The 15,251-nt window shown below is 59.1% G+C and overlaps 6 protein-coding genes across 6 annotated transcripts; 3 read left to right on the forward strand and 3 right to left on the reverse strand.

Moving 5' to 3' along the window:
* Window positions 1-643: 643 nt before the first annotated feature.
* On the forward strand, window positions 644-2,937 carry ACA1_083890 (uncharacterized protein; the record flags this gene model as incomplete). The annotated part of the gene is made up of 11 exons (XM_004340010.1): window positions 644-766; window positions 840-944; window positions 1,030-1,245; window positions 1,335-1,469; window positions 1,557-1,676; window positions 1,762-1,889; window positions 1,968-2,034; window positions 2,113-2,296; window positions 2,372-2,504; window positions 2,631-2,720; window positions 2,901-2,937. The coding sequence occupies 11 exons, from the start codon at window positions 644-646 to the stop codon at window positions 2,935-2,937; spliced, it is 1,338 nt and encodes a 445-aa protein (XP_004340058.1).
* Window positions 2,938-3,744: 807 nt separating this feature from the next.
* Window positions 3,745-8,146, forward strand: ACA1_083900 (5'3' exoribonuclease, putative; the record flags this gene model as incomplete). Its single annotated transcript, XM_004340011.1, is given in 15 exon segments — window positions 3,745-3,842; window positions 3,904-3,978; window positions 4,065-4,174; window positions 4,265-4,558; window positions 4,627-4,742; window positions 4,832-4,919; window positions 5,005-5,123; window positions 5,223-5,317; window positions 5,412-6,517; window positions 6,612-6,675; window positions 6,753-6,868; window positions 6,939-7,139; window positions 7,218-7,603; window positions 7,647-7,970; window positions 7,985-8,146. 15 exon segments carry the CDS (start codon window positions 3,745-3,747, stop codon window positions 8,144-8,146), a joined length of 3,354 nt encoding a protein of 1,117 aa, XP_004340059.1.
* Window positions 8,147-8,617: 471 nt separating this feature from the next.
* Window positions 8,618-10,778, forward strand: ACA1_083910 (Fbox domain containing protein; the record flags this gene model as incomplete). The annotated part of the gene is made up of 9 exons (XM_004340012.1): window positions 8,618-8,733; window positions 8,825-9,054; window positions 9,182-9,297; window positions 9,411-9,448; window positions 9,592-9,760; window positions 9,952-10,084; window positions 10,172-10,359; window positions 10,443-10,549; window positions 10,646-10,778. 9 exons carry the CDS (start codon window positions 8,618-8,620, stop codon window positions 10,776-10,778), a joined length of 1,230 nt encoding a protein of 409 aa, XP_004340060.1.
* A 179-nt stretch (window positions 10,779-10,957) lies between these two features.
* ACA1_083920 (uncharacterized protein) lies at window positions 10,958-11,643 on the reverse strand (the record flags this gene model as incomplete). The annotated part of the gene is made up of 3 exons (XM_004340013.1): window positions 10,958-11,035; window positions 11,102-11,359; window positions 11,422-11,643. 3 exons carry the CDS (start codon window positions 11,641-11,643, stop codon window positions 10,958-10,960), a joined length of 558 nt encoding a protein of 185 aa, XP_004340061.1.
* A 406-nt stretch (window positions 11,644-12,049) lies between these two features.
* On the reverse strand, window positions 12,050-13,714 carry ACA1_083930 (uncharacterized protein; the record flags this gene model as incomplete). The annotated part of the gene is made up of 4 exons (XM_004340014.1): window positions 12,050-12,843; window positions 12,905-13,375; window positions 13,472-13,551; window positions 13,665-13,714. 4 exons carry the CDS (start codon window positions 13,712-13,714, stop codon window positions 12,050-12,052), a joined length of 1,395 nt encoding a protein of 464 aa, XP_004340062.1.
* Window positions 13,715-14,691: 977 nt separating this feature from the next.
* On the reverse strand, window positions 14,692-15,225 carry ACA1_083940 (uncharacterized protein; the record flags this gene model as incomplete). Its single annotated transcript, XM_004340015.1, has 3 exons — window positions 14,692-14,727; window positions 14,827-15,027; window positions 15,103-15,225. Coding segments are annotated over 3 exons (360 nt in total), but the record flags the coding sequence as incomplete, so codon positions are not given.
* Window positions 15,226-15,251: the final 26 nt, after the last annotated feature.

A 15,251-nucleotide genomic window follows, 5' to 3' on the forward strand; every position in this document is an offset into this window, starting at 1 on the left:
AGGAAGATGAAGCGGGCGATGTTGAAGCTTCTCCCTGAGAAGCGTGAACGGTACCTGCACCTGTCCTGGACTGCTTTGTTTTTACTCACCGCCGCACTGCACTGCACCCCTGCAGCAAGCAGTTTTCGTCCACCATGGAAAAGCTGGAGCTGGTCTTGACCATGCGCAAGTACCCCGAGTCGCGTCGCCTGCTCGCCGATTACACAATGCTCAATCCGCACTCCGACCCGCACGACTTCGAGTACGGGCAGACCCTGCCTTGTTTGCAAGCCCCCCCCCCAGTACACTCATGATCAAATTTAACAGGGACGTGAGCGAAGAAAAGTTCAACACCATGGAGGATCGGTTCCTCCTGGCCAGCAGAGAAATGCTGCTCAAGGCCAACTTTACCCCAGTCACTCGCGAGGAGGTACCTTCCCATTTCCAGCTCAAGGTGATGCCCGCCCGCGTTGCTGACACGTGCAAACCATAGCTCGAGTGGGCGCTGAGAGAAGACTACTTGAGCACGCTGCCGGTGGAGATCAACTGGGACGGCCTGGATCCCGGCCCCTTCCGCCGCTACAAGTACGTCTCGCTCCTCCGCTGGCCGCCCGTGGTAAGGTTTGATATGGGCGGCTCACGAACGCCCATGTAATGAAGGGAGATGCAAGAGAATGAGGACAACATCGAACGGTTTGCGCCGCAAAGCGACAAGGCAGAGAACGCGTTCATTCCCTCGAACAGGGTGTGGGTCTTCCGTCGCGGAATCGGCCTGGACAAGACTGAGGTAGCCACGCCTCAATGTAATCGCATTATGCTTCTCACTTTCTTTGATGCAATGCTCATCGCTTCCCACCCAGGACTATTTCATGTTCGAGAAAATCGACCACCTGCTCATCATTTTCTTCACGTGGCTTTCTAATCGATTCCCTTCGCTCCTTCGCATTTTCCCATTCCTGGGCAAGGTCCGACCATCTTCCCGCATATATATACACACACGGTGGTGGTTCATGCGCTGACGTCACCTCCTGTCGTGTTCTGGCCCACCAGGTCAAGTCGGTCCAAGAAGTGGAGACAAAGCGACAGGCCAAGAAGCACAACAGGAGGGAGAGCGCAGGGCTCAGCGCGGATTCTGTGGGTCTACGCACTCTGGACAAAGGCACCCAACCGGAGGACGAGGACAGCAATGTCATCACTCGACGGACCCTGTTCGCCGACGTGCGCAAGCACGGCCTCGGCTCGCTCTTTCGCAAGAGCACCATCGTGGTACGAGCCCATGACGCCCTACCAAGATTCACCGTGACTCTTCGCACAATCAACCCACCCTGTCGGCTGGCGCATTGCGTTTGACACAGGAACCGACGTACAAGGAGATGGTGGTGATGTACAAGAGAGACCCCAAGAAGTCGGTCGCCGCGCTGGATCCCACCCACGCCAGCGCCATCAACGATCGCGGAATCTTCCTTCGCACCTACCGCAACATTCCCATGGTACAGCTCACCTTGCTGACCGCCGCATTGTGTTGTCTTTCCTTGAATGCCTGCGCTGACCGCCGATTTTCATCTTGGCAACTGCAGTCCGATCTGGAGCTCATTTTCCCGGAGAAGAAGCTGGGTGTGAGACCCATGGACTTTGTTTACCTGGCCGCCACGGGCGCGATCGGCATTGCCACGCTCATCATCCATTTCTCCGACGAGGTACGACCACCACGGCTTATCGTTATTACATTCCCTGTGATAGAGCTGTCTTGTACTCAAAACCAACGTGTTGCGCGCATAACAGATAAGCTCGTGGTTTGGCCTTGCGGCTCTGCTCAGCTTTGTCACCCTCGCCGTGCGCACCTTCATCACTTATCGCTACAGCATCATTTACTACCAGCGGTTCATGCTCGGATTTCTCAATGACAAGGCGTACCGTCTCTCTCTCCACACACACTCTCTCACACCTTCGCACTCATATCTCAATATTCTCATCGCTTTTTGGTACAGAATGTCTAGCGACAGGGACGTCCTGTTGTACTTGATAGACAAGCTCAAGCTGCAGGAACTCAAAGAGGTAAACTTAACTGAACTCATCTGGATTCAATCTACCAGCCTGCCTGGCTGACTCATTTCTCGTCGTTGGTACACATAGAGCGCGGTCCTGTATTTCTTCCTGTGGACCTACGGCAAGCAGACGCCCAGCCTGGCGCACAAGGTCTGCGAGGAGTTCATGATGGACATCCAGAGGCTCGAGAAGCACCCTACGCACGTCCGGTTCGCCGTACACGACGCGCTGGCTCGTCTCCTCTCCCTTGGCATGGCCAAGCGCGCCGACGGTACCACATACACGCGCGCTCCGAACGCCCAGGCTGTGTGTTCTTACGCGTTCCATGTAAACTTCGGCTTTGCAGGACGCGAGAGCAAGAACATCGACGACGAGGCCGAGTACGTGGCGACGCCGTTGGACGAGATGCCCACCGTGCTGGGCGAGCACTGGGCTCACATTTTTGCCACTACCCACCTGCCCAGCGACGCCGCCATTCCGTACACCAGCGCCTCGGCGCCCTCCTCCTACTAGGCCCAGTTCTTCACCCCCCCCTCTGTTCTACCGCTCGAAGCTTGTAAATAGGTCGCCCATTCCCATGACTCGCTGCCGGCTCTCTCTTCTAGGCTTCAGTCGTTCTCGGCGCTGCCGGCGGTGTCGCCGGCCTCAGTCTGGCTGTCGCTCGGCCGCAGGGTCACCTGGATGGCGAAGAGCGGGTAGATGTAGTCCTCCTCGCCCTCGTTCGTCTTGGCGTTCGTTTGCTTGAAACGGACCCGGAAGCCCAACTTCCTTTTGTTGAACTGTTTTTACCTGCAATCAGTATCAGCTGCACACGCACCACCGCACAAGCACACGCACACGCACACGCACACGCAAGACTGTAGTACCTCGGCCAGGTACGCGCTGATGCTGGCCGCGACGGTGACGATGTGAGCGGCGAGTTGCTGTTGTTTTCGCTGGCGCCGGATCACCCCAAACACGGTGTAGTCCCACCAGCTGGCGTTCTTGAGCATGTCAACGCTCGCCTCATGAATGGGTCGCCAGAGCTCGTTCACGCCTCCAATCAGCGCCTTCCACTGCTCCTCTGTAGTTAATAATAATGATGAGAATGGAAATACATGGGAGATAAGCATGATGGTCGAGTGTTGGTGTGCTCGCCCTATTCATCTTTCATATGAAGGAAGGGGAGTGCGTACCGGAGCACACAGCCGCAAGAAAAGATGGATAGTCGTCGCTGTACATTTGAAAGGTGCCCTGCTGGTCTGGTGGGGCGGGCCGCTCGTTGATGGTTGCTGTGTTCACACCTTCCACACGCTTCACGCGCATAGCGCTATTCAAGGACCGCATTCTGATCTCCATCTGGTTGTGGGGGTGGCATGAAGTGAGGATGGCGCGATGCGGCCTGAGGACATGGGAGAGCTCACCTTCTTACAACAGCCAACCACGACAACAAAACGGGGAGAACTGCCGAGCCTGCTGAAGGTGCTGTTGTGGGTGTAACTCCTGCCAGACGGATAGTGGGCAAAGGGCACTTTCCTTTTCAGTTTGCGAAGAGAAAAGTGTTTCCTTCAATTTTCTTTTTTGTTTCCGCATTTTTTTTCCGATTGATTAGCGTACCACACCAAGGTACCTCTTCCCTACATCACTCTCTGCTTAGAGCTCTCTTCGTTTTCCTGGTTATAATAGCTTAACCTCGTTGCGATCAATGAATGATTAATCAAATTGATTAAAAGGAACAACATGGGAATCGCCGGCTTTCAGAAATGGCTGGAGAAGCACTACCCGCACTGCTTCATTCCGGTGCCAGACGCGCCCCGACGCCCTGCGCCCGGCGAACGGTGCGTTGTGAACTCTCCTCTTGTGCGAAAGCGTGCTCACCCAACACTCGGCCGTGTGCAGGGCTCCGCCAGCTGTCAAGGACTACTTTGACCATATCTACGTGGATCTCAATGGCTACATTCATACGGTGGGAAGGTACGCGTGCAACCCCGTGCCAGCATGTTGTGTGTGTACACACAATTGAACGATTCAACGCTTCGCACTCGTCCCTCCCGCTTCAGGCGAGCCGCAAACGAAGAGCAACTCTTCACCTTGCTGTTCCGCGAGCTCGATGGGCTCTTCAAGGTCTGCGTCGCGCGCCAGTCCATCTTCCTCGCCATCGACGGACCCGGTACGCGCAGTGCATGGCCACCACTGATAAAGATCGTCCGTTATTGTGGTGTGCGACTCATTTGTGCTGGCTTTGTCTACGACACCGTAGCGTCCGCGGCCAAGTTGATCACCCAGCGAAAGCGGCGCCTGGGTGCGGCCAGCAAGCAGGACAGACAGGCCAAGGCCAAGGCGCAGCCCCAGCCACAAGTCGCCGAGAGCGAAGCCCAAACGGGCGCTCCCGCCGTCAGCAAGAAGAGGGTGAAAAAGAAGGGCGAGTTCAACCTGCTCCAGGTGACTGCGGGAACGCCGTTCATGTACCGACTGAAGAACGCGCTGTGCTTCTGGGCGTGCTCGCGCCTGCAGAGCGACCCCAAGTACCACTTCACCCGCATCTATATTTCCGGTGCGTTCATACCCACCGCCCACCACCCGCGGCCCCTGTGTGCACTAACGTTAATGTGGTCCTGGCAGGTCCGGATGTGCCGGGCGAGGGCGAGCTCAAGATTATGGAGTTCATCGTCTCGCACGCCAATGCCGATTCCTCGCCACCGCCAAACCCACAGGAGCGAGTGTTCGCCTATCAGACGGTGCGTTTGAAACGGCCGTGTGTCCGTTGTGGTGTGGTCGCAGTGGTCCGTCAGTTGTGGCTCACTCGGTTCTCGTTTGCGCTGGACAGGGCTTTGCCGACCAGGAACGGAACGCCGAGAAGTTCCGGAGGGACTCGCACCTCATCGTGGGCACCGATGCCGACTTGATTTTGCTCGGTACGCCCCAGCGCCCAGCCTAGCTCTGCATTTTCTTTTGTTCGAATGATGTTGTTTCTGATTTCGTACGGGCACGCGCTGCCAGGTTTGAGCTCCATGTTGCAGAATGTTTTCATTCTCAACACGCAGAGGGGACAGAGCTCCAAGCTGCTTTTTTCCATCTGGGAGTTCTGCCGGTCACTCGAGCATTCCTTCCCCTTTAGGGTACCTGCATGCAGCCGCACCACCGCACACGCGCACGTCAACACGCACATGCACGAAGCGAATTCATATAAATGATAACGTTACGTTGGTTTGCTGCAGGGTCACTGCAACATGACGAGGCTCGACTTTGTTTTGATCTCCCTCTTGCAAGGCAACGACTATCTGCCCAAGCTCCGCGGCGCCTCCCTGGACCGGTGCGTCGTCTTCATAGACCCTGCACACACTTTCTGTAGATGATAATTTTTTTATATATTTCTAACAGTCATATTCTTTTTCCGGTTTCTGAAGGTTGTGGGCACGGTACAAGAAGCTGAAGCAGCAGCCCCAGTTTCACCAGCAATTCCTGGTCAACCCGGGCTACACGCTCAACGTGCCCTTCTTCCTGAACCTCGTCTGTGCCTTCGGTCCGGTCATGCCGTTGCCCTCCTCCCCGGCCTCCTCGCCCAACGCCCTGCCCACCTCCGTCCCCTACTCGGCTTCCACCGCTGCGCCGGCGCCAGTGCCAGTGCCAGCGGCGGTCACCATTCCCTCTTCGGCCGCCGTCGAGGAATCGGCCTATCCTCCGGCGCTCTCGTCCCTGTTCCAGTCCGCCACGCAGGCCATGGGCTCGTTCGCGCCGCACCTCACGCCGGCGCACCACCACCGAGGCCTACACCAGCAGCTCCAGTCGCCCGTGGACTTTGTGGACCCGGCCATCATCTCGTCGTCGTCGTCGTCGGCCTTTTTTCCCTCCTCGGCTGCCGGGCAGCTGCTGCCTGATGACCCGTCGATCATCGCCGCGTCCGCGATGGGCTACGCGGCGCCCTATCTGCACGGCGGCAACCCCTACTACCACCCCTACCATCCCCCGCACCCTCCGGTCGGCGGTCACCCGGTGCCGCCCGCCGTTGCGCTGATGTTTGCCAACCCCTACCTGTCCGCGTCGGCTTTCCCTTCGCCAGTGCCCGCCGCGGCGACGGCGATCATGCCTCCGCCGTTCGGGCATGGAGGCCATGGCCTGGTCGCGGAGGAGGCCGACATCGACGCCGAGGGTGACCAGGAGGTGATCTGCTTCCAGCCGCCCGTGGCCGTGCAGGCAGCAGTGGCGGTGGCCGCTGCAGCTCATCTCGGCGAGGCACAGCAGCACCTGGCAGGGGAGGATCTCATCGGCGAGGCGATCGACGAAGACGAGGACGAGTTTGACGGCGACGACAGCGAGAGCGAAAGCGACTACGACGATGAAGAGGAAGAGGCTGTGGAGGGCACCAACGGTAAGGATGTAGAAGAGTCCATGGACGATGATGAGGATTCCGACGAGGAGGAGGAAGAAGAGTTCATCAAGGGACTCATCTTTGGCCACGACCCCGAGGCCTACCTGCAGGGCCTGTTCTGGTGCCTGAAGATGTACATGGAAGGTACCCCTAGCTTTCTCCACCTTCTTGAGTCGAAGCAGTCATGTTGTCTGCGCCGTTTGAGGCTGAAGGGCGGTGCGAAATGACTACTCCACAGGCTTCTGTCCTGACAACAAGTGGTTCTACACCCATCGCCACGCTCCTACCGCCTTGCAACTCAGGTACGCACGACACACACACGACACACACGGCACACACACGCACACACGCGCGAATTGACTTGCTTGGCCTGGCGCAGAAACTTCTTTGCGGATGCTGGCGCATCGAACTCGTTCTATCCGGTGACCGTGCCACGCTCGGCCACGCTCCCATTGCCGCCCCACAAGTTCTGTCTCACCGTGCTCCCACTCCAAGGTACCCCGACGTCCCACCCGCGGGGGCTCCTCGAAGCTCGCAGGCCCTGACTCGCTCTTTCTTTGGACAGCGCGCGAGTTGGCGCACGAGATGCTGCAGCCGTACATGGCGCTCGACTCCAAGCTGGGCTCGATCTTTCGCGAGCCCACCTTGCTGGTGGACGTACAGCTCATCGACGCCGTGCTGTCCGAGATCCCCGAGGCCAGCCTGCCGCCCGAACTGCGCTTCGCCCACACACACTACTACCAGCGCGCCCCGCAAGCCGGCTACGGTACATTGCTCTCTGTGCGTGTCGTTGGCCGTGTCGTGTCGTGTCGTTGGTCGTGCTCATGTGCTGTGATGGTTGCAGGTCGGAACGGGTGGCATCCGCAGCCGTGGTCGTACCAGCATCAGCGATACGAGCACCAGCCGGGCCCCTTCGTGCCCTCGCTGCTGCCGCAGCTCCCGTGTCAGCGCTACGATCCGCTCTGGGACCCCGAGCGCCGGCTCAAGTGCGCCTTCTACCCCACGCGCAGCTACCCGTCGCCCGCGCTGTACGGCGGCGCCGACCCGCGGGTCGACTTGAATGCCTGGCCCGTGCTGGCGCCCACCATCGACCACCTGCGCATCCCCTATTACAAGCCCTTCGCCTTCTTGTACGGTGCCGGCGGCGGATATCGCGGCGGACGTGGCGGCGGACGTGGCGGCGGACGCGGCGGCGGCCGAGGAGGTCGCGACGGACCGCGCGTTGTGGGAGTTCCTCCACTCGAGGGAGTGGTTGTCGAGGCTGCGCCCACAGACGCGGACGCCGGCGGTGCGGCGCCAGCTGGCGGCTTCGCGCCTCGGCCTGGTCGAGGCGGTCGAGGAAATCGCGGCGGACGCGGCTTTGCCCGAGGAGGACGAGGCGGCGCCCATGCCCAGCACCCACAGCAGCACCTGCCAGCAGACGCAGCTGCTGCACTCGGGGCGCCGGCCGAGCTTGTCAACGGTGGCGGCGCAGGCCCGGCGGCGGCGGCGGAGGGTCTGCATAGGGGAGGCGGATATCGAGGCGGACGTGGCGCCGGACGCGGCGGCGGGCGACGAGGAGGTCGGGGTGGCCGCGGAGCCGTTGCAGCCAACGGCGGTGACGCCGGGCAGCCGAACCCGCAGCACGGCGACGCCTCGGCTGCAGCGCCCCACCAGCCCCGAGCGCAGCGTGGACGAGCCCGGGCGCCGCCGGTCTACAAGCCCAAACCGTCGGCCGGCGGCCCTCCGCCCAACGCAGTGGCGCCGACGACCAGCGGACCACAGCCCTTATAAGAGGTGCGCCAACATTGTTTTGAATTTTACAGCTTTGTTACAATGCAGCCGCCCGTGGCTAGGCGGTCTCGATGTAGAGGCCGTTGGGGTGCATGACGTTGGTGTCCTGGAACAACGCGTTGTCGCCGACGGCGATGGCCTTGCTGGTGTCACCAGATGAGCTGGACAGTGACTACGAAGGACAGCGCTGGGAAGACTATTGACCGCTACTACTGTGATGACTGTGCGAACGCGCTACACCGATTGGTGCAAGACCATCGCATTAGCGCTTGCGTAGTACTATTACCTGCCAAGAGGATGAAGAAGCTCATGGTCTATCTCTACCGTCGGAGGATCCTTCCCTGTGCGAAACGGCGTGTCGGTTGGCCTACACGCTCGACCTGCTCCAGCCACAGACGGCGTAGCAAAAAAGTAAAAGGCCATTCACAGAATTGAGGGCTTGGCCGCCCACTTGGCAAGAAACAAAAAAAGATGGAGGACTACGATGAGCACAACATCGAGGTTGCGCTCGTGGACAAGGAGCTCATGCACATCGTGTTTGGCTTCCTGGACTTCACCGACCTGTCCTCCGTGTCCGCCGTGTGCAGGTACTTAAATTATTAAAATCTATTCTTATATTTATAATAATAATCATGAATTATGACATATTTGTAATTTTTAACTTCATTATCTGCAAAGGCGGTGGCAGGTGCTGGCCAGGGCGGACGAGGTCATGCGCGTGCTGGTCCAGGGTCGCGTTTTGTCCATGGGCACGGCCGACCACACGGGCCTGGGCTACGCCCCCGCCGAGAGCAGCGAGCCCAATCGGTGGCGCATGATCACTCGCCTCGCGCGGGAGACTATCGTGCAGGTGGCCACCACGCCCGAGATCTACGACAAGCACCACACCCTGGCCGTCACCGAGAATGGTACTCCCGCCCAGTGCCGGCCTTGGTGCTTCACCAAGTTCTCAAACTCTTTGGTGTGTCGTGTGCGTGCGTGCGTGCGTGCGTGCGTGCGTGCGTGCGTGCGTGCGGTTGCCGGTGGAAATGGCAGGGGCGGTGTACGCATTCGGTGATACGACCGACGACAAGCTCGGATTCCAACACGGCTCGAACCCATGCTATGCGCCGCAGATCGTCGCGGCGCTCGCGGACGAGAAAATCGTCAAGGTACCTTATACGCCGCTCGAGCAGCCAAAGACTCGCCGATGGGCCACCGACCAACATTGCATCTTCTTCTATTCGGTCATTGGGGTGTAGGTGGGCGCGGCCGGGGCACACAGCGTGGCACTGTCGACCAGAGGAACTGTTTTCACCTGGGGTAAGCCGCGCCGGTGTCGTGTCGTGTCGTGTCGTGTGTCGCGTGTGTCGTGTCGTGTCGTGTCGTGTCGCGTGTGTAGGACAAAAGCCCAGAATGAACGCCGCAAGGGCCGGGGGCGTGTAATCCCCGACCCAAGGCTTCAGGGGCAATGGCCGTCTGGGCGAGCGGCAGGCGGAACGGGGCGAGAACGACTTTTCCTCCCGGATGGAGCCTGCAGAAGTGACCCGAATCGGTGGCGATGAGAGCGTGCGACCGTTCATCGTCGACCTGTGGTGCGGCAAGGCCGTCACGCTGCTGCTCGACCGCGACGGCGTGCTCTATTCCTTCGGCATCGATTCCAGGCACGCCCGCTCAAACATATTATTCTTTTTCTTATTCTTATTCTTATTCTTATTCTTATTCTTATTATAAATTTATAAAATTGAAATATCGACTTCTTAGGTTTCCCTAATATTTATAATTATTTTGCTTTGGGCTGAAACGAAGCAAACTGACTGGGCAAGCTCATCAGGGGCAGCTTGGGCCGCGAGGCCTCGGGCGATGGTGGTGGTCCAATGCCGGTGGCGTTCCCACCGGGGGTCAGGATCAAGTCGGCCGCCTACGGCGGCGGCCATGGCCTCGCCATCACCACCGACGGTTCGCCTGCCTTCCCGCCTGCCTCGGCTGCCCTAATTTTTGGCGGTGACGGTCACTAAGCCGTCGTCATCGTGGGCGTGCCAACAGGCCAGGTGTACTCGTGGGGCACGGGATCTGCGCTGGGCCATGGCGCCCCCGGCGAGTTGGACGGCCCCAACCCGCCCAGATTGATCGAAGCACTGGCCCACGCGAAAGTGGCGCAGGTGGCCTGTGGCCCGTTGCACTCGCTGGTGCTCACGGAGGACAACGTCCTGTACTCCTTTGGATATTCACAGGTGCCGCCCTTATCGATCCGTAAAGCGCTCCCGTTGAATCTCACGCACGCACGCACGCACGCACGCACACCACGGTCGGTTAGGGCGGAATACTGGGACACTCAGAAAGACCCGATGACTCTGCGGTACCACAAGTGGTCGACGCGGTAGCCGGCCTCGGCACCATCACCGCCATCTCCGCGGCCTCTGGGTGCGTGCCTACCCTCCTCTCTCGCCTGAAACAACCAAACAATCAATTTTCTGATCTTTTTGGCACGGCTGGCCCCAACCGTATACCTGAGCACAGGCAATCGGTGGTGCTGTTTGAGAGCGGCCGTGTGCTCGGGTTTGGCGAGTTCAAGGGGGAGCTCAAGAAGGAGAGCTGGCTTGTGCCGCGCAGCGTGTGCGCTGGTGCGGGTGGCGTGTTCCTTCTCTGCTGACTGAGCTAGGACGCTTTTTGTGACCATTTTATCGAAAATGATGATGTTTGCTTCAGAGCAGTCGTGGATATGTCGCAAGCGGTTGATGTATTGAGTAGAAGAGGGGATGATTTACGAGAACAACACAGCACCAACGCCTGCGGCGTGTATGCACACGACCCGATGTATGTTGTCGGGCCTTACGCGTAGTTACGATCGCAGCTGACCACGCACACCTGGTTGGCTGGGCACACTTCGCCAGCCGCACGGTACACGCCCTGCACCCACACAATCTCAGTTCAGCGGAGTGCAACAAAGTGAAGTGAGGCGTTATGGGCGCGTACCGAGGAGTTGGGGTAGCAGCGGCCGACGTCAGCGTAGAAGATGATGCTGGCGATCGAGATGGGGTAGCAGCCCTGAGCATCACGATAGGACGGCTGGTTGTCGACCAGCACCCTGGGACAGCAGCCATTCACATCGCTGAAGAAGCCGTTGGCGCACAGGCGCGCACCGCCCTGCTGGGCAGCGCTAGCGATGTCCGGGCACTGGGGCACGCACACGCGGTCGGCCGGGCAGACCTCGCCAGCGCTCCTGTACACCCCCTGCACGCCCGATTAGCCCCCTCTGCTGAACTGGTGCACCACTTGTGGGTGTGGGAGCGTACAGCAGAGTTCGGGAAGCAGCCCTGGGCGTCGGCGTAGAAGGCGATGCCGCCGATGAAGCGCGGGAAGCAGCCCTGGGCATCGGCGTAGAACGGGGTGGAGCCGACCACCAGGGGGCAGCAGCCTCGCTGGTCCGGGAAGAAGTCGGAGCCCGGGCATCTCTGGCCCACAGCGAGGTTGATGGTGCAGAGCACCAAGAAAGCGAAAGCGGTGAACGGCTTCATGTTGAAGTTGAGGTTGTTGCCTGGTTGCTTGGCTCAAGAGAGTGTTGGTTGCAGATAGGGACAATCGAGGAGCAGCCACTATTTGTAGAGAGCGCGATCCAATAAGAAATGGAGTCATTACTTTACAGTACCCCGCAAGCACTCTGGAAGTTTCAGTTGCCGGTTTGAAGGAGCCTGGTGCTGCGCTTTCTCTGCCACCCCAGCAATATTCCCTGCCGAAAGCTCCAGCCCTGGTGCAGCCTGGCAGGGATTGCCAGGTTCAACTCCAGCCTCACCTCTTGTGTCCAAAACAACTCAAGCCATTAACAATCACAAGGTTGTTCTACATAGAGCTCCTCCCCACCACCAAAGCCCTCGAGCTGGTGTTGGCAGCGGGAGATCCCAACACTTCTTTTAAATCCAGTTGTTACAAGCCTGAATCAACTTCGCCACCTTGGAAGTTGACCACCGATGAAAGCGGCTGCCTCCTTTTCTTCTGTCGCACAGCCACCACCACGCCCGCCACGATCACGCTCACCACCAACACGCCGGCCACCCCCACGCCCACAGCCACGCCAACTATCAGGCCCAAGTCCTCTCCGCCACCTCCAAAGTCATCGCCGCGACCGCCTGATGAGCCCAGCAACACGCCCAGCCCGAGGCTTGGGTCGTAGTAGAGGGACCGGTTGAAGGCTGGGAAGACCAGCTCGAGCTCGTAGTGGCTGTCGCTCACCACGTCGACTGCGTGCGCGATCGGCGTGAAGGCTGTGTCGTCGACCAGGGCCACGTCGAACATCTCGACCACCATTACCACTACCTCCGCAGACGCTGTTGGGGCGTCGGAGGCGGGCACGGCCAGGTAGTACGAGGTCATGTTGGCTCGTGGCGTGTTCTCGGCACGCTCGATTACTGTCAGCTGCTGGCTTCGTTTGGCCCTGTACGACGATGGTGGCGGAGACCCAGGACCGATGTCGGACAGGCGGTAGCGCAGGGTGACACCCTGTATGGCGCTGGCGTTGGTGGCCGAGCTGAAGTTGACCGACCACTTGACGGAGCCCGCGGCGATGACGAAGTCGCGTCCGGAGAAGCTGGCCGTCGATGCATTATTGGCATTGAATGAGAACACCTGCGTGGCATTGGTGTAAGCGTCCAGCTGGGCCTCATACATTCTCTCGGTCCTTATGGTGCTGTTGATGGCGCTGCTGACCGCCCAAGTGATGCCTACACATATAAAATCAGTTTTGAGCACATGCGGCTGTTTAGGGGTGGGTTGAATCCGCACCGGAAAAGGTTGTGTTGCCCACCTGGATGGCCTCCAGGCTCGATCTGATGGCAACGGTGGACGCGGAAGATGAGGTTGAGAGGTCGATGGTGGGCTCCGTGTTGCCAAAGGTCGAGTTGGCCGCCAGCGGCGACACCATCGAGGCGGTCCTCGAGGTCGTGGGCGTGGCCGTCCGTGAGGGTGTGGTGCTCACCGAGATGGAGGGTGTTGCCGACTGCGAGGACGTGGGGCTCACCGAGATCGTGGGACTCGCCGTCCGTGAGGGCGTGGGGCTCACTGAGATCGTTGGCGTGGGGCTCACCGAGATGGAGGGCGTCGCGGAAGGCGTGACCCTGCTGGGCGTGGCACTGACCGATGTGGAGGGCGTGGGCGACGGCGACGGGCACACCTTGATGGCTGAGGTCACCTGGTTGGTAGCATTACCGCCTTGACAAATCGAGCTGAGCGTCTGAGAGATGGCGAGAAGTAGACCTGATGAAGTCAAGCAGGTAAACATGAGGTGTGGATGTGATGATGTCGATACTCGAAAATTGGAGCTTTAAAGCTTGCTAGGGAGGTGGGGTGAACCGGTGACCGTCGACGAGTCTGCAGCGGCAGCGGCGTCTTCGCTAGCAGTAAAGTTGAAAGTGAGTACGTTGGCGACAGCCCTGTTTTGAGTATAACCGGTCCAGGTGACTCTGTTGATTGATGTAATTCAAGAGGTGGGGAACTGTGTTAACCCTGTGGTACAGACCCTACAGGTAGGTGGAGGGTTGTGTACGAGCTCTCCGTATTGGCGTCAATGTTGGTGGAGAGCCAAGTCTGGATCATGCTGTCGGAGACGTTTGTCAATGAATAGCTGGGTAGCTGCACGTAAGGGCCACTAAGAGAACGTTTAAATGGTGGCTGTTGGGTTAGTACTGGCGTTTGGCCAAGGAGGGTAGGTACTGTAACGGCCCAATAAAACAATCAGGTGAGGTGGGAGATCGTACTGATGAGAGAAGGACCCATGAGGAAGAGGGCCGCAAGGGCAGGAGTCATCTTGAGAGATGTATGCACCATTGTAAGCGTTGTTGAGTGTGCGGTTCGTTTGTATGTTTTCAGATTCGAACACTCTTCTGCCGGGGACAAAAAAGCCGTAGCGGACGCTGCGATGTTGCCAAAGGGCACTCATTGTGGCAACCAAGTCTCAAAAATCTGAACCTTAACTTGACTTGGCCTGCAGCGTTGTAAATGTGTCGCAGTTGTGGGTTGATGAGCTGCTACCATGGGAGTGGCGCATCCCCGGATACCAACACGTAGCCAGCAACGATGAGCCACCATGTGGCGCAAAAGGAGTGGTCACGCTGTTGCACAACACACGCCTCAAGGCGCCTTGAGGCCCTCATGAGAACAGTTGGCCACGCCCCAGCACGATCGTCGAGCGCAAGTGCCCTTGAACACTCTTGCCTTTCTTTACCGCTCAGTCTGTATCGCTTTTCCCGCCGTCAACGTCCACGTTGGCAATCAATTTCCACACGCGCATGTGCGAGTCGAGGTGTGGAGGCAGATGATGAGCGCTCCGTTTGCTTCCTCATCTGGTGGCTTGCTTGCGCTCTCTTCCCCGCGTGGGCGCAGCAGTGGCCCTCTCTGCACGCCCGAGAACTCTCGATTTGGGCAGACCGGAGCCGATCGCGACAGCACGATTACCGTGGTACTCGCATGTTAATTGTTTTATGCAAGCACACTTCTGGTGAAGCCGAGGTTTGGGATGGTACAGGGTAAAAAAGAAGATAGAAGAAGAGGAGCGAAAAACCACAGTTGCTCCGTTACGCTCTGATGGTCGACTTGGCCAAGGCGTCAAGCTGTGCGCGGAAGGAAGAGGAAAGATGTGTGAGCGCCACAAGTGACTTGCTCAAGCGTTAAGCCGACGCGACAAAAGAGAGAGGGAAATCATCACGTACAGTGCGGGGCGAGATGAGCGGCTGGGCGTTCTCGTCGTCGGCGAGCAGGAGCTCCCCGTCGTACTCCTCCACCGAGGCGAAGGCCGGCGCCGTGAGCGACAGCGACCGGTCGAGGGTGAAGGCGGGCGAGGGCGGCGCCGCCGTGCCGGGAATGAAGTCGTCCAGCGAATCGGGCGGACACGAAGCCTTACGATCGCTGATCTGCAAGGTCACAATCACCATCAGCGTTAGTTGAACACGACACGACACACACGGCACGCATCGGGGAGGACGTACGATTGAGCCCTTCTTCTCAGCGGTGGGTTCGGGGAAGAAGCGGGGCGTGGCTGCCTCCGCGGGGATGGGGGACTCGGCGGTCTCGGCGCGTGCCGCGATCCACGACACGATATCGCTGAAGACCTGTTCGTGCCCCTGCTCGTGCAGGA

This window comes from Acanthamoeba castellanii (genome assembly GCF_000313135.1).
Source record: "Acanthamoeba castellanii str. Neff unplaced genomic scaffold scf7180000084629, whole genome shotgun sequence".
NCBI classification, from domain to species: Eukaryota; Discosea; order Longamoebia; family Acanthamoebidae; genus Acanthamoeba; species Acanthamoeba castellanii.